The following is a 25,831-nucleotide window of genomic DNA, read 5'->3' as shown; positions in this document are numbered from 1 at the left end:
TAAATGTTACTAATTTACTAATTATTTTAGGAGGATCCATCAGGGTGGAATGTCAAAATTTTAAACATGGCTTTATTTTATAAATGGAAACTCTTGTTATTAAATATTAGATCCCCTTGTTAAATTTAGGGCCTTAATGCTTATTTTGGCTCTTAAATCTACAATAGAGTTTTTTTTTTTTTTTTAACTCAAAGATAATTAACTCTCAAGAAGAGGTATAACTGGTTTGGTGATGGTATGTTGTGCTATGGATTAGAATCAGTGACTGGAGAACTATTAAAGGAAAGTTTACAATGCTCCCTTTATGCATATTGGGAAGTGGAAGATTTTTTAAAGTCAGGTGAAGCTGCTAACTTTTTGAAGATAATATTTGTTTTTTTAAGGGGAAAAAGTTATCTAAATATTATTCATCCTCTGTGTATGGCTAGGTCACATTGTGAAAAGTCAGTTTCTTGTAATCAACCAAAAGATATTAAATTTATACAATCATTAATTATTTTCTAAATGTTTATAACTCAAGAGTTGGGGTAGGTATAGAATATATTTTAAGAAGATTCCCAGTCAAATGAGTCTGAAACTCGTTTATAGAAAAAGGCATAGTGGAGAATTTAGTATAGGAATGTCCTGTGATTATTTATTTATTCATAGGCCCAGGTGAGGTTAATAAAACTGAGACGGGGAAGCAATTTTCTGAAATTTACCAGTCCTGTTTGGTCTGCGTGTAGCCACCTGCTAATGAATATTCCATATCTGTGGTACCTTTATGTTGGTACTATTTAATCCATTTCTACATATAACTTATCTACTTTCAAAACTGAGTAAAATTCATAAGCTGATCACTTTTAAGATGCATAACTTTTTTCTTGTTAGTAAACATCCGATTAGTATTCAGATTTATTAAAATTTAAAAAAACACTGCTATAACTTATTTTTACTTTTCTCCTAATGCGTATGTGTGAGAATTCTTTTTTTTTTAATTGTAATTTAGATGAAGGTTTACAGAGCGATCTAGCTTCTTATTAAATAGTACACATATTGTTTTATGACGTTGGTTAACAACCCCTCAACATGTCAACACTGTCCCTTCTCATTCTTGGGTTCCCTATTACCAGCTTTCCTGTCCCTTCCTGCCTTCTAATCCTTGCCCCTGGGCTGTTGTGCCCCATTAGTCTTGTTTTGTTATTTATGGGCCTGTCTATTCTTTGTATGAAGGGTGAACCTCAGGAGTGACTTCATTACTGAGCTAAAAGGGTGTTCGGGGGCCGTACTCTCAGGATTTCTCCAGTCTCTGTCAGGCCAGTAAGTCTGGTCTTTTTTTGTGAGTTAGAATTTTGTTCTGTGTTTTTCTCCAGCTCTGTCTGGGACCCTCTATTGTGATCTCTGTCAGAGCAAGATACGTAACTCTTAACAGGCTAACGAATTTTTTCTTCTCTGAAAACTTAGTATGTAAAGTGTACCGTTTCTCACAAAGTAACTCATTTAAAAATAAGTGATGTGTCCATTATTTATTTTTTAATTTTATTGTGCTTTAGATGGAACTGTGCTGTGCAAATTATTTTCTCACTGAAAAATTTATACACAAATTGTTTTGTGACATTGGTTGTAATCCCTGCATTGTGTCAGCATTCTCCCCCTTTCCACCCTGGGTTCCCTGTGTGTCCATTTGTCCAGTTTTCCTGTCCCTCTTGCCTTCTCGTCTTTGCTTTCAGGCAGGTGTTGCCCATTTGGTTTCATATATTTGATAGAACTAAGAAGCATGTTCCTCACGTGTGTTACTGTTTTATAGACCTGTTTAATCTTTGGCTGAGAAACGTGGACTTTGGGAGTGGCTTCAGTTCTGAGTTAGCAAGGTGTCTGGGGACTTTACTCTTGGGGGTTCCTCCAGTCTCTGTTAGACCAGTAAGTCTGGTCTTTTTTTATGAATTTGAATTTTGTTCTACATTTTTCTCCCAGTCTGTCCAGAACCCTCTATTGTGATCCATGTCAGAGCAGTATGTGGTGGTATCCGGGCACCATCTAGTTTTGGGCTCAGGCTGGTGGAGGCTATGGTTCTTATGGTCCATTAGTCCTTTGGACTAATATTTCCCTTGTGTCTTTGGTTTTCTTCATTCTCCTTTGCTCTGGACAGGATGAGACCAATAGATGTATCTTAGATGGCCGCTCCCAAGCTTTTAAGACCCCAGACACTACTCACCAAAGTAGGATATAAAACATTTTCTTTATGAACTTAATTATGCCAATTGCCCTAGATGTCCCCCGAGACCATGGTCCCTAGCCCTCAGTCCCAGTATCTCGGTCCCTCAAAGTGTTTGGATGTGTCTAGGAAGCATCCATGACTTTGCCTTAGTCAGTCAGGTTGTGCTGACTCCCTCTGTATTGTGTGTTCTCTTTCCCATCACCAAAGTTAACACTGGTCTGCTCTCAAGTTAGTGATTTTCTGCTCCCTAACCCCTCCGCCACATAACCTTCAAAGATTGTTTTTTTCTGTGTGTAAATCTTTTCTTGGGTTTTTATAATAGTGGTCTTATACAGTATTTGTGCATTTGTGATTGACTTATTTCACTCAACATAGTACCCTCCAGATTCATCCATGTTGTGAGATATTTCACAGGTTCGTCATTGTTCTTTATCCTTGCGTAGTATTCCACTATGTGTATGTACCATAATTTGTTTATTCATTCATCTGTTGATGGATACTTAGGTTTTTTCCATATTTTTGCTTTTGTAAATAATGCTGCAATGAACATGGGTGTGCGTATGTCTATTTGTGTGACAGCTCTTATTTCTTTAGGATATATTCCTAGGAGTGAGATTGCTGGATTTTATAGTATTTCTATTTCTAGCTTTTTAAGGAGATGCCTTATCATTTTCCATAGTGGTTGTACCATTTTACATTCCCACCAGCAGTGCAGAAGAGTTCCAGTCTCCCCGCAACCTCTCCAACATTTGTTATTTTCTGTTTTTTTGATTAGTGCCAGTAATGTGGGGGTGAGATGGTATCTTATCGTAGTTTTGATTTGCATAATGGCTAATGATCGTGGGCATTTCCCCATGTGTCTGTTAGCCACCCGAATGTCTTCTTTGGTGAAGTGTCTGTTCATATCCTTTTCCTATTTTTTAATTGGATTATTTGTCTTTTTTTGTTGAGGCGTTGAAGTATTTTATAGATTTTATAGATTAGACCCTTGTCAGATATGTCATAGCCAAAATTTTTTTCGCAGTCTGTAGGTTCTCTTTTTACTCTTTTGGTGAAGTCTTTTGATGAGCGTAAGTGTTTAATTTTCAGGAGCTTGCAGTTGCCAAGTTTATCTTCCAGTATTTGTGCATTATTAGTTATGGTTTGTATTCTTTTTATGCCATGTGTTAGAGCCCCTAGAGTTGTCCCTATTTTTTCTTCCATGATGTTTATCATTTTAGGTTTTATATTTACGTCTTTGATCCATTTTATGTTAGTTTTTGTGTATGGTGTGAAGTATGGGTCCTGTTTCATTTTTTACAGATGGACATCCAGTTATGCCAGCACCATTTGTTAAAGAGACTGTCTCCCCGCTTAATGGACTTTGGCCCTTTGTCAAATATCAGCTGCCCGTAGGTGGATGGATTTACGTCTGGATTCTCAATTCTGTTCCATTGGTCTGTGTATCTGTCGTTGTACCTTCCAGGCTTTTTTGACTACTGTGACTGTATAGTAGCTTCTAATATCAGGTAGTGTGAGGCTTCCCACTTTGTTCTTCTTCTTAGTGATGCTTTACTTATCTGGGGCCTCTTCCCTTTCCATATAACGTCGGTGATTTAAAGAATGCTGTTGGAATTTGGATCAGGATAGCATTATATCTGTAGGTCACTTTGGGGTAGTATTGACATTTTCACAATGTTGAGTCTTCCTGTCCATGAGCATGGTACGTTTTTCCGTTTATGTAGGTCTCTTTTGGTTTCTTGCAGTAGTGTTTTGTCGTTTTCTTTCTGTAGATGTCTTATGTCCCTGCTTAGATTTATTCCTAAGTATTTATCCTTTGGGGTGTGATTGTAAATGGTATTAATTTCCTGATTGCCATTTTGATGTTCTCTTTATTGTTAACCGACTGATTTTTGTATGTTAATTTTGTATCCTGCTACTTTGCTGAAACCTATTAGTTCCAGTAACTTTCTTGTGGATTCTTTGGGGTTTTTTATGTATAGGATCATATCATCTCTGAATAGGGATAGTTTTACTTCTTCCTTACCAATTTGAATGCCCTTTATTTCTTTTTCTTGCCTTATTGCTCTAGCTAGGATATCCAGCACAGTGTTTAGTAAGAGTGGTGATAAAGGGCATCCTTATCTGGTTTCCTTTCTCAAGGGGAATGTTTTCTGTCTCTCTCTGTTGAGAGTAATTTTGGCTGTTAGTTTTGTATAAATGCCTTTTATTATATTGAGGAGTTTCCCATCTATTCCTATTTTGCTGAGAGTGTGATACATCCATTATTGACTGTTAGTGAAATATCACAAAACTACAAGTCTATAAGAAAACATCAGCAATAGGGTATTTTGAAAAGACTTTAGATTTTTTAAAAATTTTTTTAGTTCATTTTTTGACTAAATAATAGTAGACCTCAAGTTGTTATTTGGAGATGGGGTCGGGATCTTGATAAATGAAGACTCTGTAGCAAAGAATGAAAGCATATTCATTTTCTGCATAGAGTAAGAAAATATTTTTAAAATTTTTTTTTCAGTCTACCTTAATGATTGATGGCCCCTTAGTTTTTGTTGTTGTTTTTAATCACAGGAGTTCTCAATGTAGTCCTTCACTTTTTTGTTCTTTTGACCTGGGCTATGTTAAAATCTCATCTTAGTAAGCCATTTTATTTGTTTTTGATATTCTAGTTGTCTGAGGGAAGCCAAAAGCACACAAACCTACAGAAAAGCATTGAGAAGGCTAAAATTGGCCGCCATGAGACAGTAAGTTTGTTTCTTTTGATTCTCTAATAATGGCAATGATAAGTAGAAGAATAAGGACACAGAGGGGAGAGGATATCATTACTTACAGAAGAGAAGTAGAAAGAACATGAGAAGGTTTGACATGGTAGTGTTCACAACCGAGAATCCAGATTTTTATTATTATTAGGGTATTGTATATGGCAACATAGCATAGAAGCATAAACCCTAGAGCTAGACTGACTGGATCTGAAAGTTTCCTAAACTCACTGTTCCTCATTTGTAAAATGGGAAATAATAAAATCTGCCTCATTGGGTTAAACTAGTTAATATTTGCAAAGCACTTAGAAGAGGACCTGGCACAGGTCGTTTCTCCTGAGGTACCTCTGGGTGGATTTAAACTTCTAACTTTTTGGTTGGCAGCTGAGCTCATTAACCATTTCTAGTACCCAAGGGCTCATGACACATAGTAAGCCCTATATAAATGTTTGCATAAATATTTTAAGAGTCATGTTTTGATTTCTTTTTTTTAATTTTGAACAGAATAAACTGAAAACTATCAACATAATATCCTTGTAGCCTTGTAATATTTTTAAATTATTTAAATGAATACTGACCTATTTTGTTTTTAAAAGTGTATTGTTCCCTAAAGTATTGTTAGGGATTAAAAAAAAAATCATTTTATTTTGTAGTTTATCTTTATCTCAACCTTGGACTTTAAAAAATATTGAAAATCAACATGACCCACTAACTACATTCCATGTAAAGGTCCCTGGGTGGCATTTATGGTTTGCACTCGACTACCAACCTAAAGGTTGATGGTTCGACCCCAACTAGTGGCACAGTGGAAGAAAGGCCTGGTGTCTCAGTTATCTGGTGCTGCTATAACGGAAATGCCACAAGTGGGTGGCTTTAACAAACAGAAATTTATTTTCTCACAGTTTAAGAGACTAGAAGTCCGAATTCAGGGCACTGACCCTAGAGGAAGCCGTCCCCTCTGGGGCAGGTCTTTGTCTCTTTCCAGCTTCTGTTCCTAGGTTCCTTGGCAATCCTGTGGTGTGTATCTTCCCCCTCATTTGTGCTTGCTTGCTTAATCTGCCCTTTTATATCTCAAAAGAGATTGATTTAAAACACACCTTACACTTATACTACCTCATTAACATAACAAAGAAAACCCATTTCCAAATGGGATTATAACCACAAGTATACAAAAAAGAAAAACAAACCCATTGCCATCATTGTCTTATAGGGGCACTGCCCTGTAGGGTTTCCAAGGCTGTAAATCTTTATGGAAGCAGACTGCCACATCTTTCTCCCACAGAGCCCCTGGTGGCTTTAAACCACTGAGCTTTTGGTTAGCAGCTGAGCGCTTAACCACTGCACCACCAGGACGCCTTAACCACCAAACCAGAAAACCAAACCTGTTGCCATCAAGTCAGTTCTAACTCATAGTGACCCTATAGGACAGAGTAGAACTACCCCATAGAGTTTCGAAGGAGCACCTGGTGAATTCAAACTGCCGACCCTTTGGTTAGCAGCTGTAGCTCTTAACCACTATGCCACCAGAGTTTCCTCCTTAACCACAGGTATATATTATAAAAAAAACCAAACAAACCAAACATGTTGCCGTCGAGTCTATTTTGACTCATAGCGACCCTATAGGGCAACGTAGAACTGCTCCATAGGATTTCCAAGGAGCAGCTTGGTGGATTCAAACTGCCGACCTTTTGGTTAGCAGCTGAATTGTTAACCACTGCACCACCAGGGACCAGGGCTCCATAACCACAGGCATAGGGGTTAGGAATTGCAGCACATACTTTTGGGGAACACAGTTCAATCCATAACACCTACTGATCTACTTCCGTAAAGATTACAGCCGAGAAAACCCTACGGAGCAGTTCAACCTGGTAACGTGGGGTCACCATGAGTTGGAATCCACTCAATGGTTTTTTTTTTGTTTTTTTTTCCCATTCTATCTAGGCCTCTATTCAGGAAGTCTTCAGGTATTAACTTGTAGCACTTGATTGTGAAAGAAAACCACTCTAAAACTTGTCACATTGTAGAAAGGAGTAATAATACATCACAGGTTTACAGTGGCTTTATCCTTTTCAAAGTTATTTCACAGACATTCATTCTTATGAATAGTCAGCACAGTCACAGATAGAAATTGAAGAATGGTAATTTCTGAAGAATATTCAAGAGAAGGTAAGTTCTGGGCATAACCTGAAACTGTTTCTTCTTCAGTTGACAGTAGAAATTACCATTTCTTTTTTTTTTTAAAAAAAAAGGAAAAAGAAAGTTTTATTTGGCATATATTCAAAAAGACAAAAGTGGGAAACAGACAAGCATGCTTCCAGAGCTAATGTCTGCCTGAGTCTAAGGATATTACAGAATAAGCAGAAGTGGGAAAACAGACAAGCATGCTGCTAGAGCCATGTCTGCCTGGGCCCAAAGAATGTTGCAGAATAGGCAAGAGTGGGAAGACAGACAGGTATGCTGCCACAGCCATGTCTGTCCAAGTCCGAGGAAGTATTATAGAAAAATATGGAACGCTTCACGAATGTGCGTGTCATCCTTCCGCAGGGGCCATGCTAATCTTCTCTGTATCATTCCAATTTTAGTGTATGTGCTGCCAAAGTGAGCACAGAAGTCACCACTTCTTAATCCTCTTTTTTCTTTAACACTGACAAGAACTTGTAGAAGCAATATCAATGAATAGTGACATGCCCGTGCCCAGTTGTCAGCCAGCTTGCAGTGTGTTACTTGGCCCACCGGAACCAGTGTAACTAGGGGAAAACCTCACCAACAGACCTGATTGATCGCTGTAGCCCTCAGAAGAGCATAGTAGTTCAGAAAGGCTCCTGAGAGAGATGACCTCTGGTGCTCATCCTGAGCTCACATGGCAGGAAGTCTCAAAATACCTACCCTCCAGGTACTAGATAGGAGTCCCTGAGTGGCACAAATGGTTAACATGCTCAACTACTAACAGAATAGTTGGAGGTTCCATTCCACCCAGAGGCACCTTGGAAGAAAGACCTGGCAATCTACTTCCAAAAAAATCAGCTGTTGAAAACCCTGTGGAACTATCTCTATAGTATCAAATTGACAACAGCAACTGGAAAGATTAGATGGGAACCTTAGGGGGCAGTGAGTTTATGTTAATGGGGGAGGAACAGCTCAGAAACGGAGGGTGAGAATGGTTACAAAACTGAAAGAATGCAGTCAGTGTCACTGAATAATACCTGTAGAAACTGTTGAATTGGTGTATGTTTTGCTGTGTATATTCCCAACAACAACAAAATAAATAAAATTAAAAAAAAAAAAAACCCTGTGGAGCACAGTTCTACTCTGACACACATCGGGTTGCCATGAGTCAAAATCAAGTCTATGGCATCTAGTTTTGTTTGGGTTATCTACTAGGTATTATTCTTCATGGTAGTAATTAATGGTGATGATGATATGATGATGAAGTAGAAATAACTAACATGTATATTCTGCTTACTATGAGCCAGGCAGGTACTGTTCAATTTTTTTTTTTTTTTTTTCCATTGAATCCTGCCAGTAACCCAAGGAGGTCACTGCTGTTACTGTCTCCATTTCACATTTGAAGCACTGGGGGGACAAAGAGGTTAAGAAATTTGGCCCAGATCTTAGTGCTGGTAACTGTCTGAGGTGGCTTCTAATTCAGGCTTTTGGATAGCTACTGTTGTATTCACACGTATGTTCTTTACTCTGCTTCTCCTGTCTGCATTAGCTCTTTCACCTCTCATTTTTCATTGTGGAGCACGCATAATTTGAGTGGGGATGGTGAATAATGGATGTCTTTTTACATTGTTGCTTTTAGCTGTCCTCAAGTCTGCTCCCGACTTATGGGACCCAATACACAATGAAGTGAAATGCTGCCTAGTCATTGCCCCATCCCCATGATCTGTTGTGATTTGGACTGTTGTGATCTCTAGGGTTTTCACTGACCGATTTTCAGAAGCAGATCACCAGGCCTTTCTTCCTAGTCCATTTCAGTTTGGAAGCTCCACTTAAACCTGTTCAGCATCATAGCAATGTGCTAGCCTCCACTGACAGGTGATGTCTGTGTATAGAGGGCATTGGCCAGGAACTGAACCCAGGTCTCCTGTATGGAAGGCAAGAATTCTACCACTGAACCACCAATACCCTCTTCTTATATTGTAATCATCTTTAAATCTCTCCTGAGCTGTGCTGTCTAACACCGTACACACTAGCCATATGCTGCTATTTACATTTAAATTCACATTAAATAAAATTTAAAATTCAGTTCCTCAGTCCCGATAGCCACATTTCAAGTATGCTAGCCATATGTGGCTAGTGACTCTTGCATTAGGGAGCACAGATACAGAACATTTCTCTTATTGCAGAGTTCTGTTGACATGCTGCTTCAGAGTATACTTCTCTATACAGACATTCTCTGTACAAATGCTAGTAATGGAGCTTTCTTCACTTTGAGACCAAAGGAAACAGCCTACAGAATTAGGAAAATACGTAAATACAAATACAGAAAATACAAGCTAGCAAGGAACTTTAGACAAGTTCCATTAGGTAGCTTGACCTTTACTTGATTTTGCCTCAGATTTGTCCTATGATACCATACCATAATCTTTGCTAGCATTTGATTTTTGTTTGAACTTATTTTTCAGGTTTCACAAATATAAATTAAATGTCTGTGATTATGACTAGTCAGTACAGGGTCACTTCTCCCTGTTAGGGAGAATTATGGCTAGAAATTTCAAATGGTGTTTATTGGATCATATTGTATTTAAAAGTTTTTTTCTCTTTCACCTTTAAAGGAAAGTGGAAGGAGGCCACAAGCTACAGCTCTGCTATTTCTGCTGTCCTTAAATATTTAAGTATAAATATACATATATACATAGAGAGATTTTGAGGAATTGGCTCACATGATTGTAGAGACTGGCAAGTCTAAAATCCACACGTCAGGTAGCAGGCTGGAAATTTCTGGTCGTCTTGTGTCCCTAGTGGGTAGGTCAGGCGATGGGGAGGAAAGTGGAATTCTGGCAGGATGTCTGTTTATCATTTGGAAGCAGAATTCTCCCTTGGGAAACTTCTAGTTTTGTTCAGGAATGTATAAATATAATTTTGGGAGTCCGTGGGTGGCGTGAACAGTTAATGTGCTTGGCTGCTAACTGAAAGGTTGGCAATTTGAGCCCACCCAGAGATGCCTCAGAAGAAAGGCCTGGCAATATACTTCCAAAAAATGAGCCACTGAAAACCTTATGGAACACTGTTCTAGTATGACACGGTTGGGGTCACCATGAGTTGGAATCAAATCAACAGCAACTGATTATATGTAGTATTGCGGTCAAAAGCGTAATGCATATCATTTATGAGAAATAAAATAAAAATATTACATTTATAAAATGTATTACCTTATAAAACAAGGCATTTTATTCATAATTATACATAAAAATATTTTGAATGCAGGAAGAACGAACCATGTTAGCAAAGGAGCTTTCTTCACTTCGGGACCAACGGGAACAGCTAAAGACAGAAGTAGAAAAATACAAAGAATGTGACCCACAAGTTGTGGAAGAAATACGTAAGTTTGTACCACAACTTGAAGGTTTTTAACTTCACTAATGATAGAGACTTTATACGTCTTGTTGCCTGGTAAGCATTCTCCATGTGTATGAGAAGATAAAGCCAGTTAAAGTAGTGTTCTGGTTCTGTGCTCTAACTTTACTTTTGTAACATAATGGGACAATATTGCATTAGTATGTCCATTGAAGAGTCTTAATGTTAAAGTATGTACCGGTAACAACTTGGAAATTATAAGCATTTCAAAAGTAGGTAGGGTAGAAGGATAAAGACGTAAAATACAAGCTTAGTGTCTTAGTCAATGTTCTCTAGAGAAACAAAACCAGTAAGATATTTTAAGAATGGAGTGGTGAGGGTGTCCGACCTCTAACTTCACAAGGTGGAAGGAGAATCAAGGTCATCAGTCCAAGGCTGATTCCTGTGAGGTGGAGGTCAGACATACCTCCTCTCTCCGACCTCTTTAGCAATTCTGACACTAGCTGTGCCTCGTCCCTCCCATGGCACTCTACTTTTCTGCTGGGTTTGATAATTCATTGCAGTGGCCACACAAAACTCACAGACAATACTCACAGTTATGGGGTTTATTAGGGAAGTAACAGGTTACAATACAGGATCAGAAATGACTCAGGATACAGTTCTTCGATCAGGACAGCCTCTTCTCAGCCATGTCTGCAGGCAGGCCTCTCTCTCCAGCCCTCAGCCTGGCCTCTGTGTTACAGATCTCTTTAGCTCTGCCAATAGGTGCTTGGGGGCACCCCACTCCGCCAGTAAGCCTCAGCCTGAAGACCCTCAGCTGCCTCGCTTCATGGGTCAGAAAGCCTAGCTCCGCTGACAAATGCCTGGAGGCACCATACTCCACCAGGAAGCCTCCTGCCTGAAGGTGCTCAGCTCTCTCGCTCCGTGGGTCTGCACGCCCACTCTAGCTACCTCAGTCTGTGGGCTGGGAAGCCTACTCACGCCGATCTCCTGGTTCCGCTGCTGTCGATTCTCTGCTGCACTTGCCGCCACTTCTTGCCATCTTATACCATCTCCGGTGTTACAGCTGTCTGTCTCCTGGGTGTAGGAGGCTCTCAGTGCAGGAATCCTGAGTCCAAAGCATGTGCTCCACTCCTAGCTCTTCTTCTTGGTGATAGAGCATCCCCTCTCTCTGCTTGCTTCTCTCTCCTTTTATATCTTGTAAGGTGTAACTCAAGTAAGGGTGAGACTTGAGTAAAGGTGGTAAGAGTGGTGACTGGGGTAGGGGTAGTGACTTGAGTCGCACCCTCTAGTAAGGCCATGGCTCAAGATACCTCCCACCCTAATCCTGCCTCATTAACATAACAGACAACTCACTCTCAAATGGGACTATAACCACAGGCATAGAGGCTAGGATTTACAACACATCACAAAATGGAAGATAATTACATCAAATCATAAAATAGAGGATGACTACATCATTACCTAAATGCCAGATTACACCATTATGTAACTGCCAAACCACTGAAAATCAGGGGGCCCAGCCAAATTGACACATAACCTTAACTGTCACAGCTTCCATACACCTTATTTGCATAGTCCCATGCAATCATTGTGTAGGAGTCACAAAGATTGTGGCTAGAAGGGCCATAATAAGTAATTCATTACACTGTAGATATAGATAGAGGAACAGGTTCACATGATCGTGGAGGCTGATAAGTCTAAAATCTGTAGGTCAGGTGACAGGCTAAAAATTCCAGTAGTCTTGTGTTCCAAATGGGCAGTCAGGTGATGGTGGGGCAAAGAGGAATTCTGGCAGGATGTCTGTTTATCATTTGGAGGCAGAATTCTCCCTTGGGAACCCTGGTTTTGTTCTTAAAGTCTTCAACTGATTGGATGAGGCCCACTCACGTTATGGAGGGTAATCTGCTTTACTTTAGGCCAGATGGTTTAAATGCTAATCACGTGTAAATACTTCATAGTAACATCTAGACTAGTGTTTGACCAAACAATGGACACCATGGTCTAGCCAAGTTGACCCATAAAATTAACCATCACATTTAGGAAACCAGAAGTCACAGATGGACCTACACTGGCACCAAGTGGCTTGACTAGAAAGAAACCACCATTGTGTTGTAGGAAAAATGATACCAAAAATAGAAGTTTGTGAGTTACAGAAAATCAGTTTGTGTGTTGACTTGCCTTTTAGATATATCAATAATTTTTTGCCTTTTAAATCAGGGTACTCAAATGTTTATTTTGAATAATTTTTATATATTTATGTGAAGATAGAAATTTGCGGAAATACTATTTTTGTATTATAAAGACATACCACTTTAACTGCTTGGGAAAATATGCATAACTTTCTTCATATTTTTCTGTCTTAGCCTGTATTTTATTTTAGGAAACATCACCAAGTGAAACTTTTAGGAAATCTGATATTATAGTATGTGATTGAAGGCTTTGAGAGAAATTGAAAATATTTGGCACCTTTAAATTAACCTGAGAATAGTTCGATTGCAGTTAAGTTGGCCTAGTCCTAGATGATATTCTTTACAGTTAAAATTTTTTTTAGCAGTTTAGTTAGTTTAAATCTAAAATTAAACTTAATTTTAGAGATATGACCTCACCAGCACATGTAATACACAGCTGTGATGGATTGAATTGTGTTCCCCAAAAATGTGTGTCAACTTGGCTAGGCCGTAATTCCCAGTATTGTGTGGTTGTCCTCCATTTTGTAATCTGATGTAATTTTACTATGTATTGTAAATCCTAATCTATATTATGTTAATGAGGCAGGATTAGAGGCAGTTATGTTAATGAGGCAGGACAATCTATAGGATTAGGTTGTATCATGAGTCAATTTCTCTTGAGAAATAAAAGAGAATCGAGCAGAGAGGAAAGGGACTGCTTACCACCAAGAAAGAAGAGCCAAGCGCGGAGTGTGTCCCTTGGACCCAGGATCCCTGCACTGAGAAACTCCTAGACCAAGGGAAAATTAATGACACAGACCTTCCCCCCAGAGCCAACAGAGAGAGAAAGCCTTCCCCTGGAGCTGGCGCCCTGACTTTGGACTTATGGCCTCCTTGACTGTGAGAGGAGCCCTGGTGGCGAAGTGGTTAAGAGCTCAGGCTGCTAACCAAAAGGTCACCAGTTCAAATCCACCAGTCACTCCTTGGAAAGCCTATGGGGCAGTTCTGCTCTGTTCTGTAGGGTCACTATGAGTTGGAATCAACTCGATGGCACACAACAACAACAGATGATGAGAGAATAAATTTCTGTTTGGTAAAGCCATTAATTTGTGATATTTCTGTTATAGCAGTACTAGATAACTAAGACAAACAGCCTGGATGGTTGTTTAGCTGATTACCCAGGGTGATTTTCAAAGGGAGGTATAGGCAGAAGAACCCCCTCAGCCAATATTTCTCTGTAAATTAAGTATTTGGAGAGACATGTTAGCTCTTCCCTGGTGCCCACAAATTCATTTCATTATCCTGCAGAGGAAAGTTCTAACCAACTTTTCTGCTACAAAATCAGCTATTTTAACCTGTTCTAAAGTTTTAACTAATAAAAAATGAACAGAGACACACCAAAGCAGCAGGAGACAGGTAGGAAGTTACGCTAGGAAGCTAGATCTGCTCATGACTCATCTTCAAAAGAAACACAAACTGCTTGTTAAAAGAGTACATCAAACGTTACGTGCCTGACCTAGAGCAGTCTCTCATGGAAGAGAACTTCAAGAACGGTTTTCTTACTCAGGTTTAATACTTTCAGGTTGGTTTATTTTCAGGTTCAGTAGCCAAATCTAATCTTGCATTTATGTTTCTTACTTGGTTCTGCTTTCCTTCTTGATTTCAGTTTTGTGTGATTCTTGGACTTTTACCTTGGAAAACCAACTCTTCGCTTACCTGTTCCATCTTCTGTTTTGTCTAGGGCCCACAGCTCTTAGCCATATCCCACTAGGATTTCTACTCTGAGTATTCTCTACTTTTCCATTTCATGGTCCCCATAGTATTGCTACAGTTGTCTCTGCAAGTGACCCTGACTAATATCACCTCTGCTTGTGACCCACCATTTTTACAGTCCTTCTTTCCATAATTTTGACAACTTCTAGCCACTTAGGAATAACTAGGCTTACTTAACTACTTTGATCTTCACTGATGGTGATCCAAAGCCAGTAGACTATCTTGAGGTACAGAAAATTAACAGGGATAGAGATTTAATGCCAGACTGATTCATGACGTGGGAAAACTTTTTATTTTAGGCACGTAACTTCAGATGTTACCATTCCTTGTACCTATCTGAATTAAGCAGCAATTTTAGCAAGTGCATTCCCTAAGTTTGTCACTGGTTTGTTTTGGAACACAATTTATCTGCTGATAGAAGCTATATATAACTCTTACATTCATGTAGACATGGCTATGTATTATCTCCTACTTATTTCTCAGTAACGTCTGCAGTAAATGTTCATTTCATCATGCCAGTTGAATAGATAATATCATTAAGCAAGTATAAGCAAGATTAATTGCAAATACCCAAGAAGTAAAAAAATAAAAAATAATAATATAAGTAAATAAAAGTAATTTATTTTTTAAAATAAATTTTAATTTTAGCTACTCTGACAGTTACTTGAGTGAGACCAGACATAACAAGTTACAGTAGAAGTTATATTTCCACAAAAATAAATAGAAGTACATTAGAAATTTTCTTAAAAATGCATGTTAAGACATCTGTCAAAACAGCAGAGTAAGGACCTCTAAAAATTCACCCCTCCATAAAAACATTAAAAAATGGCGGACTTCGTCGTCCTCAACTTTCTCAGAACTCTGGAAATTAACACTTTGTAGCCATCCGGGGAGTGTTTAAGAAAAATGATAGAATCTCATTATAGCAAGCTTTGTGGTATTTTAACTTGCCTCATTCCTATCCCCCTCTCAGCAGTAACCTTGAATAATAGCAGTCCTGTACTCCCTGTACCAGAGGGAACAGAACAGAGTGGGAGCTTTTTCAATGCCTCATTTCTAAGGAGTTGCCATTATTTGACAAGTCCAGTGGTTCCCTGTTGTTGTTGTTGTTGTTGTTGTTAGTTGCCTTTGAGTCAATTCCAACTCATGATGACCTCACGTGTGCAGAGTAGAACTGTGCCGTAGGATTTTCCAGCCTGTGACCTTTTGGAAGCAGATCACCAGGCCTGTCTTCCAAGGAGCCTCTAGGTAGGTTTGAACCGCCAACCTTTTGGCTAATAACTGAGGACTTAAACGTTCCACCACTCAGGGACTCCCTGGAAAACACCAGTAGAGAAGCTTATCTTTATTTGACTTGGCTCGGCGTTAGCTTAGTGCTGAAAGCCTCTCCCTAAAGCCATGTTTGTCGAAAACAATCTAACTTCATAGGCAAGTTCAGGGAAGACTTGAGTAGATTCTAAGCTCCCACCTCTGGCTGACCTTGAAGCTGTATTCAAGCAGGAAGTGAAGGCTAGAGCAGGGATATAAACTGCTAACTGCCTAGCTGAGTGTTGGAGGCATAGACCAACATGCACACAGTCTCTCTGCCAAGATTGGGGGATTTAGTAGTTCTAGGTGTTTAAGGAAATCTCTATTCAATCATTAGCTGACCACTAAACTAACCAGACTAGTAGACACTTCAGTGGCTATGCACAACGAAGAATATGGGCTTTACAGAATTATTTCAGAAAAATCATTAAACATACAAACAACAAAAACTACAACAAGCAGTAACAACAATAAACTCTGGCAAGAGAGGAGAGTCTGATTTCCAGAGATGCTACATTATATCCAAAATGTCCATTTTTTGACCAAAAAAAGACATAAGGAAACAAGAAAGTATGGCCTATACACAAGAACAATTATTAGAAGTTATTCTGAGGAAGCCCAGATGTTGGACTTACTAAACAAAGACTTTAAATCAGCTATTTTAAATATGTTCAAAGAGTTAAAGAAACCATGTCTAAAGAGCTGAAGGAAATACAGAACCAAATAAAGGGTATCAATAGAGATAGAAATTATTTTTTTAAAAAAAAGAAATTCTGGAATTGGAAAGTATAATTGAAATGACAGCAGATTTGAGCAGGCAGAAGAAACTGGAATGTAGTTCAATTGACATTATCCAGCCTGAGGAACAGAAAGGAAAAAGAATGAAGATAAATGAACAGAGCCTCGGAGACTTGTGAGACACCATCAAGCATACCAACATGTGCATAGTGGAAATCCCAGAAGGAGAGGAGAGAAAGACTGGATCAGAAAGAATATTTGAAGAAATAATAGCCAAAAATTTATTAAATTTGATGAAACACATCCAAGAATTTCAACAGATTCCATGTAGGATAAACTGAACATGTTCTACATGTAGACATATCATAATCAAACTATCCAAAGAGAAAATATTGAAAGCAGCCAGGAGAGAAGAAACCCATCATGTATAAGTGATCCTAAATAAGATTAATAGCTGATTTCTCATCAAAAACCAGATGTCAGAAGGCATTGAGATGACATAATCAAAGTGCTGAAAGAAAAAATTTCTTTTAAAAAATGAAGACACTCCCACATAAAACCAACTGAGAGAATTGGTCACAGTCAAGCTTGCCCTACAAAAAAATATTAAAATGAGTTCTTTGGGTTGAAGTGAAAGGACACTAGATAGTAACTTGATTGACATGAAGAAATAAAGCGCATACCAGTAAAAGTAACTACATAAATATCAAAGACAGTATAAATGCATTTTTGTTTATAACTCCTTTTTTTCTCCTAATTTAAAAGACAACTGCTCAAAAATGTATAAAGATGTAATTGTGACAATACCATAAAAGACAGAAAGGAATGGCACTATATGGGAGCAAAGTTTTTTTAAACTACTGTGATACACATGAGGTTGGCATGAGTCAGAGTCAACTCAATGGCAACTGGTTATAACCCAACTAGACTAACAGACTTCTATAAAACACTGCACCCGACAACAGCAGAATACACATTCTTCTTAAGTGCATATGGAACATCTCCAGAATAGACCATATGTTAGGCCTAAAACAAGTCACAATAAATTTAAGAGAATTTAAATAATACAAAGTATATTCTCTGAGGATAGTGGAATAAAATTAGAAATCATTAACAGAAGGAAATTTGGAAAATTTACAAATATGTTGAAACTAAACAACACACTCCTAAATAATGATGAGTGAAAGAAGAAATCACAAGGGAAGTTAGAAAATACTACGAAATGAATGACAACAAAAACAAGATGTACAAAAACTGATAAGATACAACAAAAGTGCTCAGTAAATTTATACTTGTAAACACATAAAAAAAACTGTAACCTAACCCTCCACCTTAAGAAACTAGAAAAAGAAGAACAAACTAAATCCAAAGCAAGCAGTAAATAAAAATTAGAGTGGAAAAATGTGAAATAAAGAATAGAGAAAATAAATGAAAGTGAAAGTTGATTCTTTTAAAAGACTAAGAACACTGACAAGCTTTTAGCTAGACTGGCCAAGAAAAACAGATAGAAGATTCAAATTACTAAAATGAGGCATGAAAAAGGAGGCATTACTACCAATCTTACAGAAATAAAAAGGATTATAAGATAATACTATGAATAGTTGTATGCCAACAAATTAGATAAACTAGGTGAATTGGACGAGTTCCTAGAAATACAAACTACCAAAACTGACTCAAAGAAAAAATACAAAATTTCAGTAAATAGAGTTAGTCATCAAAAAACTTGTCACAAAGAAAAGCTCAGGACCAGATGGCTTCACTGGTAAATTCTACCAAACAGTTAAAGAAGAATTAATTATTTAAAAAAGAAGAGGGAACGCTTGCTAACTCATTCTTTGAGATCAGTATTAACCCTGATATCAAAGGCAGACAAAGACATCACACAAAAGGAAATTAGAGATCAATATCACGTATGAATATAGATGCAGAAATCTTCAACAAAATGCTAGTAAACCTAATCCAGCAAAAAGGATTATATACCATAACCAAGTGGGACTTATCCCAGCAATGCGAGGTTGGCTCAACATATGAAAATCAATCAATGTAATATACCATATTAATAAAGGAAAATAAAACCTATAATCATCCCAGTAGATGCAGAAACAAAATCCAGCACCCTTTCATGATAAAAACACTCAACAAAGTAGGAATGGAAAGAAGCTTCTTCAGCCAGGTAAAGGGCATCTGCAAAAAACCCATAGCTAACTTCATGCTTAGTGGTTTCATGGATAAGAACATTCAGTACACAAAATGTGAAGAGTAATCAAATATCCACTTTTCTACTTCTCAGTCGTCTCTGACATCAGCTACTCACGCAGCATTCTTTCTGCCCCAAGCCACCTGGAACTAGGTCAGAGCTCACAAGTTGAAAGGACACTGTCCTTCAGACTGCTAAATAGACGCCAGCCAGAAACTTGGGAATCCACAGAACATCCTTACTTTTGACCAGCCAGCCACAGATTTGGGGTTTTCCCACTACTTCATCAAGATGCCAGCTGCAAGCTTCGAGGCCTTCCCTGGCCTTTTTCGCTCTCACTTGCTGGTTCCTGCTACTCTTTTGGGTTTGATAATTTGCTAGAATGACTCACAAAACTCACAGGAAGTACTGTATTTACAATTACAGATTTATTATAGCAAAAGGATACAAATCAGGATCATCACTGGGCGAAGTCTGAGAGGGTTCCCAACACAGAGCTTCCACATCCCAAGCAGAGTTTGTCATCCTCCCTTCACCAGCCAGAAAGCTCCTGGAGCCTCTGTCTTCAGGCCCTTTATTGGCCTTAGTCATTATGTAATCACGATTGAGGCCTTATTGTGTATGTATGATAGGTTAACTCATGAGGTTAGTTGATATCCAGCTACCAGGTGGTCTTTCTGGTCTGGCCAGCCCCCACACAAATCCTCAGATGTGGTCTGGAGGTTTTAGATAATAAAGGCAACTCAGTTACTTAGAAAATTCCAAAGATTATCGCTTAGGAACCAGGGACAAAGGCCAAATTATTTTGTTTTTTGTTAAGGTGATTCATTACCACACAGTGGTCAAAGATTGAAAGCTTTCCCCAAAGAAGTCCACTTGTTTGAGTTTTATTCAACATTATACTGGAAGTTCTAGCAAGAGCATATAGGCAAAAAAAAAAATGTAGGTTGGAAAAGTAGAAGAAATACTATATTTGCAGGTGACATGACATTATATACAGAAGGCCCTAAAAAATCCACACACACAAACTATTAGAGGTTAGCTGTTCGGCAAGGTTGCAGGATACAAACTCAATATACAAAAATCAGTTACATTTCTGTACATTAACAATGAGCAGTCTGAAAATGAATTTTAATAATTCCGTAATACCTGTCATGGATTGAATTATGTCCCCCAAAAAATGTGTGTATCAGTTTGGCTGGGCCATGATTCCTGGTAGTGTGATTTTCCTATATGTTGTAAATCCTGCCTCTACGATGTTAATGAGGGAGGATGGGTGGCAGTTGTGTTAGTAAGGCAGGACTGGATCTACAAGTTTGGATTGTATCCTGAGGCAATCTCTTGAGATATAAAAGAGAGAAGTGAGGAGAGAGACAGGGGGACCTCATACCATCAAGAAAGCAGTGCTGGGAGCAGAGCGTATCCTTTGGACCGGGGTCCCTGCACAGAGAAGCTCCTAGTCCGGGGGAACACCGAAGAGAAGAAGGCTGATAGAAAAAGCCTTCCCCTGGAGCTGACACCCTGAATTTCGACCTTTAGCCTTCTTTGACTGTGAGGAAATAAACTTCTTTTTGTTAAAACCATCCACTTGTGGTATTTCTGTATAGCAGCACTAGATGACTAAGACAATACCATCTAAAAAATAAAATGTGTGGGAATAAAATTAATCAAAGAAGTGTAAGATTTGTACACTGAAAACTATAAGACGTTGTTGAGAGAAAGTAAAGAAGACCTAAATAAATGGAAAGACACTCCATGCCCATGAATTGTAAGACTTAGTAAAATGAAAATACTTCCCAAATTGATATACAGATTCAATTCAATTCATAATCCCAACTGCCTTTTTTTTTTTTTTAGAATTGGAGACGTTGTTCCTAAAATACATATGGAAATGTAAGGGACCCAGAATAGCCAAAATAATCTTGAAAAAAGAAGAACAAAGTTGGAGGATTTGTATTTCCCAATTTTAAAACTCATTACAAAGCTATAATAATCAAGGCAGTTTGGTACTGGCATAGGATAGACGTATAGATTAATAGAATGGAATTGAGTCCAGAAGTAAACCCAGTTGATTTTTGACAGAGATACCAAGACCAATTGGAAAAGAATAGTCTTCAATTAGTGATGCTGGGCACAACTGTTACCTACATTCAAGTGAATGAATCTGGACTCCTACTTCACGCTATATACAAAAATTAACTCATATGACACCAAAACACAAACTACCAAAGATAAAGTAGATAAATTGGACTTCAGAATTAAAAGCTTTTGTGTATCAATGTACACAATCAAAAAAGTGAAAAGAAAGCCCATAGAATGGGAGAAAATATTTGCAAATCATATATCCGATAAGGGTCTAGTATCCAAAATATATAAGGAACTCTGATAATGTAATAGTAAAAAGAATCCCATTTTTTAAATGGGCAACAGATTTGAATAGACATTTGTACAAGAAAATATATAAATGGCCAGTAAAGCACATGAAACGATACTTAAATCATTAGTCATTAAAAACCAAAAAAACCAAACTTGTTGCTGTTGAGTCGATTCCGACTCAGTGACCCCATAGTCATTAGGGAAATGCAAATCAAAACCACAGTGAGATACTACTACATGACACCCACTAGGATGGCTAGAATTTAAAATAAAAGGAAAATAGTGTTGGCAAGTACGTGAAGAAATTGGAGCCCTCATACATTGCTAATGGGAATGTAAAATGGTGTACAAATGGAGTAGCCACTTTGGAAAAGTTTCAGTTCCTCAAATTATTAACACATAGAGTTACCGTATGACCCAAGAATTCCATTCCTAGGTATATACCCAAGAAAATTGAAGGCATGTGTTCACACAAAAACTTGTATATGAATGTTTATAACATCATTATTCAGATTAGACAAAAAGTGGAAATAATTCAGGTGTCCGTCAACTGATGAATAACACAAATGTGGTATACTCATACAGTGAAATATTATTCACCCATAAAAAGAATGAAGTAATAATACATGCTACAACATGGATAAACCTTGAAAACAATATGATACAAGAAAAAGATAGACACATAAATCCACTTATTGTATGATTCCATTTACATGAAATGTTCAGAATAGGCAAATCCATAGAGAAAGAAAATAAATTAGTGGTTACCAGGGGCTGGAAGACAGGACGTGGGAATTTACTGCTAATGGGTATGGGGTTTCTTTTTGGGATGATGAAAATGTTCTGAATTAAACACTGGATTGTAAACTTTAATATGTGAATTTTATGGTAGGTAGAGTTATATTTTAATAAAAATATAAATAAATGCCATCATTTTAAGTAATGTTCTTGTCTAGTTGATGGCATTGTTATGTGCTGTGTAAATTAACTTGAAAGATGTAATACAGTTACATTTAGTATCAAGATGTATGATTAAATATAAGGTAAATATTTCCTCTTACAGGGCTACTTTATTTACTTACCATTAAACTTTTTCTTAAGTCACATTTATTGTTTGAGAAACATATCTCATTTATATGTTATCTTTAAAAGAGCAAGTACAATGATGATAGACATTTAGGAAAGGGAAAATGACTTTCTATGACTGAGACAACTGCAGCTAATTAAAAATTTCCTTGGGGGACTTGAGCAGGTTTGTGGGATACTATTTCTGTCACTACTTGAGCTCTTTTCATAGACATTCATATAACCTTTTGTTTCATATAAAAAATTATGAATATATATATATATATTTTTTTTTTTTTTTAATTTTTCAGGTCAAGCAAATAAAGTAGCCAAAGAAGCTGCTAACAGATGGACTGGTATGTATTGAAATGACGTTGATAAACTATAGTGAAATTCTCGTCACACTTCACACTTACTGTGATGTGAAATGAAGATGCCTTTGTGCCTAGCCTTACTCAGCAAGGGACATTTCTAAAAATGTATATATAAATCAGGTTTTTATAAGTTAAATCAATTAAATAACTTAAGTTACTTAAGGAATGGTTTTATTATTGTTGTTGTTTTTTAATTTGGGAGGCATTTTGTAAAATCAATGATTGCTTCCAGTTTAACTTTTGTGTAACTCTTCCCAGGATAAGTTACTGCTGCTAGTCAGTTAACCTGCATGTATTGGAAAGCAAGGTATATCTTTTTTTTTTTTAATTTTATTGTGCTTTAGGTGAAACTTTACAGCACAAATTAGTTTCTCATTCAAAAATTTATACACAAATTGTTTTGTGACGTTGGTTGCAATCCCCACATTGTGTCAGCACTCTCCCCCTTTCCCTTTCCACCTTGAGTTCCCCGTGTCCATTCGTCCAGTTTTCCTGTCCCTTCCTGCCTTCTCGTCTTTGCTTTTGGGCAAGTGTTACCCATTTGATCTCATATACTTGATTGAACTAAGAAGCACATTCCTCACGTGTGTTATTGTTTAATTTATAGGCTTGTCTAATCTTTGGCTGAAAAGTGGACTTTGGGAGTGGCATCAGTTCTCAGTTAGCAGGGTGTCCGGAGGCCATACTCTCAGGGTTTCCTCCAGTTTCTGTCAGACCAGTAAGTCTGGTCTTTGTGTGTGTGTGAATTTGAATTTTGGTCTACATTTTTCTCCTCTATCCAGGACCCTCTATTGTGATGCCTGTCAGAGCAGTCAGTGATAGTAGCTGGGCACCATCTAGTTCTTCTAGACTCAAGCTGATGGAAGCTGTGGTTCATGTGGTCCATTAGATCTTTGAACTAATATTTTCCTTGTATCTTTGATTTTCTTCATTCTCCTTTGCTCCAGATGGGTTGGGACCAATAGATGTATCTTAGATGGCCATTCGCAAGCCTTTAAGACCCCAGACACTACTCACCAAGTAAAATGTAGAACATTTTCTTTATAAACTATGTTATGCCAGTTGACCTAGATGTCCTTCAAGACCATAGTCCCCAGCTCTCAGCCCCAGTAACTCGGTCCCTCAAGGTGTTTGGATATATCTAGGAAGCTTCTATGACTTTTCTTTGGTCAAGTTGTGCTGACTTCCTCTATATTGTGTTCTCTTTCCCTTCACCAAAGTTAGCACTTGTCTACTCTTTAGTTAGTGATTTGCCCTTGCCACCTCTCTCCTCCACCATACCATCAAAGATTGTTTTTTTCTGTGTGTAAACCTTTACTTGGGTTTTTATAATAGTGGTCTCATTTGCCCTTTTGTGACTGACTTATTTCACTCAGCGTAATTCCCTCCAGATTCATCCACGTTGTAAGATGTTTCACAGATTCATCATTGTTCTTTATTGTTGTGTAGTTATCATTGTGTAGTATTCCATTGTGTGTATGTTCCATAATTTGTTTATTCATTCATCTGTTGATTGGCACTTAGGTTATTTTCATGTCTTTGCTGTTGTGAATAATGCTGCAATGAACATGGGTGTGCATATGTCTATTCATGTGACAGCTCTTATTTCTCTAGGATATATTCCTAGGAGCAGGATTGTTGTATCGTATGGTATTTCTATTTCAACTTTTTACCCATTTTTTTACCCATTACTGTCAAGTTGATTCCAACTCATAGCAACTGTATAGGACAGAGTAGAACTGCCCCATAGCGTTTCCAAAGAGAGGCTGGTGGATTCGAATTGCCGACCTTTTGGTTAGCAGCCGTAGTGCTTAACCACTACACCACCAGGGTTTCCTCTAGCTTTTTAAGAAGATGCCATATCGTTTCCCATAGTGGTTGTACCATTTTACTTTCCCACCAGCAGTGCATAAGAATTCCATTCTCCCCGCAACCTCTCCAACATTTGTTGTTTTCTGTTTTTTTTTTTTGATTAGTACCAGTAATGGCAGGGTGAAATGATATCTCATTGTAGTTTTGATTTGAATTTCTCTAATGGCCAACGATTGCAAACATTTCCTTATGTGTCTGTTAGCTGCCTAAATGTCTTGTTTGGTGAAGTGTCTGTTTATATCCTTTGCCCATTTTTTATTGCATTATTTGTCTTTTCGTTCTTGAGGTGTTGAAGTATTCTATAGATTTTAGAGATCAGACCCTTGTCGGATGTGTTGTACCCAAAAATTTTTTCACAGTCTGTACGTTCTCTTTTTACTCTTCTGGTGAAGTCTTTTGATGGGCATAAGTGTTTAATTTTTAGGGGCTCCCAGTTATCAAGTTTATCTTCTGTTGTTTGTGCATTGTTAATTATAGTTTATATTCTATTTATGCCATGTACTAGGTACCCCAACGTTGTCTGTATTTTTTTTCCAGAATCTTTATCGTCTTAGGTTTTATATTTAGGTTTTTGATCCATTTAGAGTTAGTTTTTGTGTGTAGTGTGAAGTATGGATTCAGTTTCATTTTTTTACACACAGACATCCAGTTTTGCCAGCACCATTTGTTAAAACGACTGTCTTTTCCTCATTTAATTGAGCTTTGGTCCTTTGTCAAAGATCGGCGGACCATATGTGAGTAGGTTTATGTCTCTGTTCTCAGTTCTGTTCCATTGATCTTTTGTGACTGTCGTTATACCAATACCTGGCTGTTTTGACTACTGCTGCTGTATAGTAGGTTCTGAGATCAGGTAGTATGAGGCCTCCTACTTTGTTCTCTTTCTTCAATAATGCTTTGCTTATCCGGGACCTCTTTCCTTTCTGTATAAAGTTGGTGATTAGTTTTTCCATCTCATTAATCTCTGTTAGTATTTGTATCGGGATTGCATTATATCTGTAGATCACTTAGGGTAGAACTGATATTTTCACTATGTTGAGTCTTCCAATTCATAAGCATGGTATGCTTTTCCATTTATGCAGATCTGTTTTGGTTTCTTGCAGTATTGTTTTGTAGTTTTCTTTATATAGGTCTTTTACATCCTTGGTTAGATTTATTCTTAAGTATTTTATTTTTTTAGGACCTGTTATAAATGATACTGTTTTCCAGATTTCCTTTTCGAAGCTGTTTTTGTTGGTGTATGGGAATCCAACTGATTTTTGTATATTGATCTTGTATTCTGCAACTCTGCTGAATCGTTCTGTTAGTTCCAGTATTTTTCTTGTGGAATCTTTTGGGTTCTTTATGTGTAAGATCATGTGATCTGTGAACAGGGATAATTTTTTTTTTTCTCTTTTTTTTAATGGTACTTCAGGTGAAGGTTTACAGAACAAATAGTTTCTCACTGAACAGTCAGTACACATATTGTTTTATGACATTGGTTA

General features: G+C 37.7%; 1 protein-coding gene and 1 non-coding gene across 3 annotated transcripts in view; one reads left to right on the top strand and one right to left on the bottom strand.

Moving 5' to 3' along the window:
* MND1 (meiotic nuclear divisions 1) overlaps window positions 1–25,831 on the top strand; it is a 95,873-nt gene that overhangs the window by 58,976 nt on the left and 11,066 nt on the right. The window contains exons 5-8 of one of the 2 annotated variants that reach the window (XM_023733518.1): window positions 4,864–4,938; window positions 10,387–10,501; window positions 22,416–22,460; window positions 22,737–22,785. In XM_023733518.1, coding sequence (XP_023589286.1) covers window positions 4,864–4,938; window positions 10,387–10,501; window positions 22,416–22,460; window positions 22,737–22,741 — 240 coding nt within the window. In that variant the 3' untranslated portion in view covers window positions 22,742–22,785. Of the gene's footprint in view, window positions 1–4,863; window positions 4,939–10,386; window positions 10,502–22,415; window positions 22,461–22,736; window positions 22,786–25,831 lie in introns of those variants that run through there. The other variant, XM_004378813.2, reaches the window with a different exon arrangement.
* On the bottom strand, window positions 7,453–7,559 carry LOC111821028 (U6 spliceosomal RNA). The gene has a single exon (XR_002824514.1). It is a non-coding gene; the product is annotated as a U6 spliceosomal RNA (small nuclear RNA).

This window comes from Trichechus manatus, unplaced genomic scaffold (assembly GCF_000243295.1).
Source record: "Trichechus manatus latirostris isolate Lorelei unplaced genomic scaffold, TriManLat1.0 scaffold00059, whole genome shotgun sequence".
Lineage (NCBI taxonomy): Eukaryota > Metazoa > Chordata > Mammalia > Sirenia > Trichechidae > Trichechus > Trichechus manatus.
This window is presented reverse-complemented; position numbering and strand designations above follow the sequence as displayed.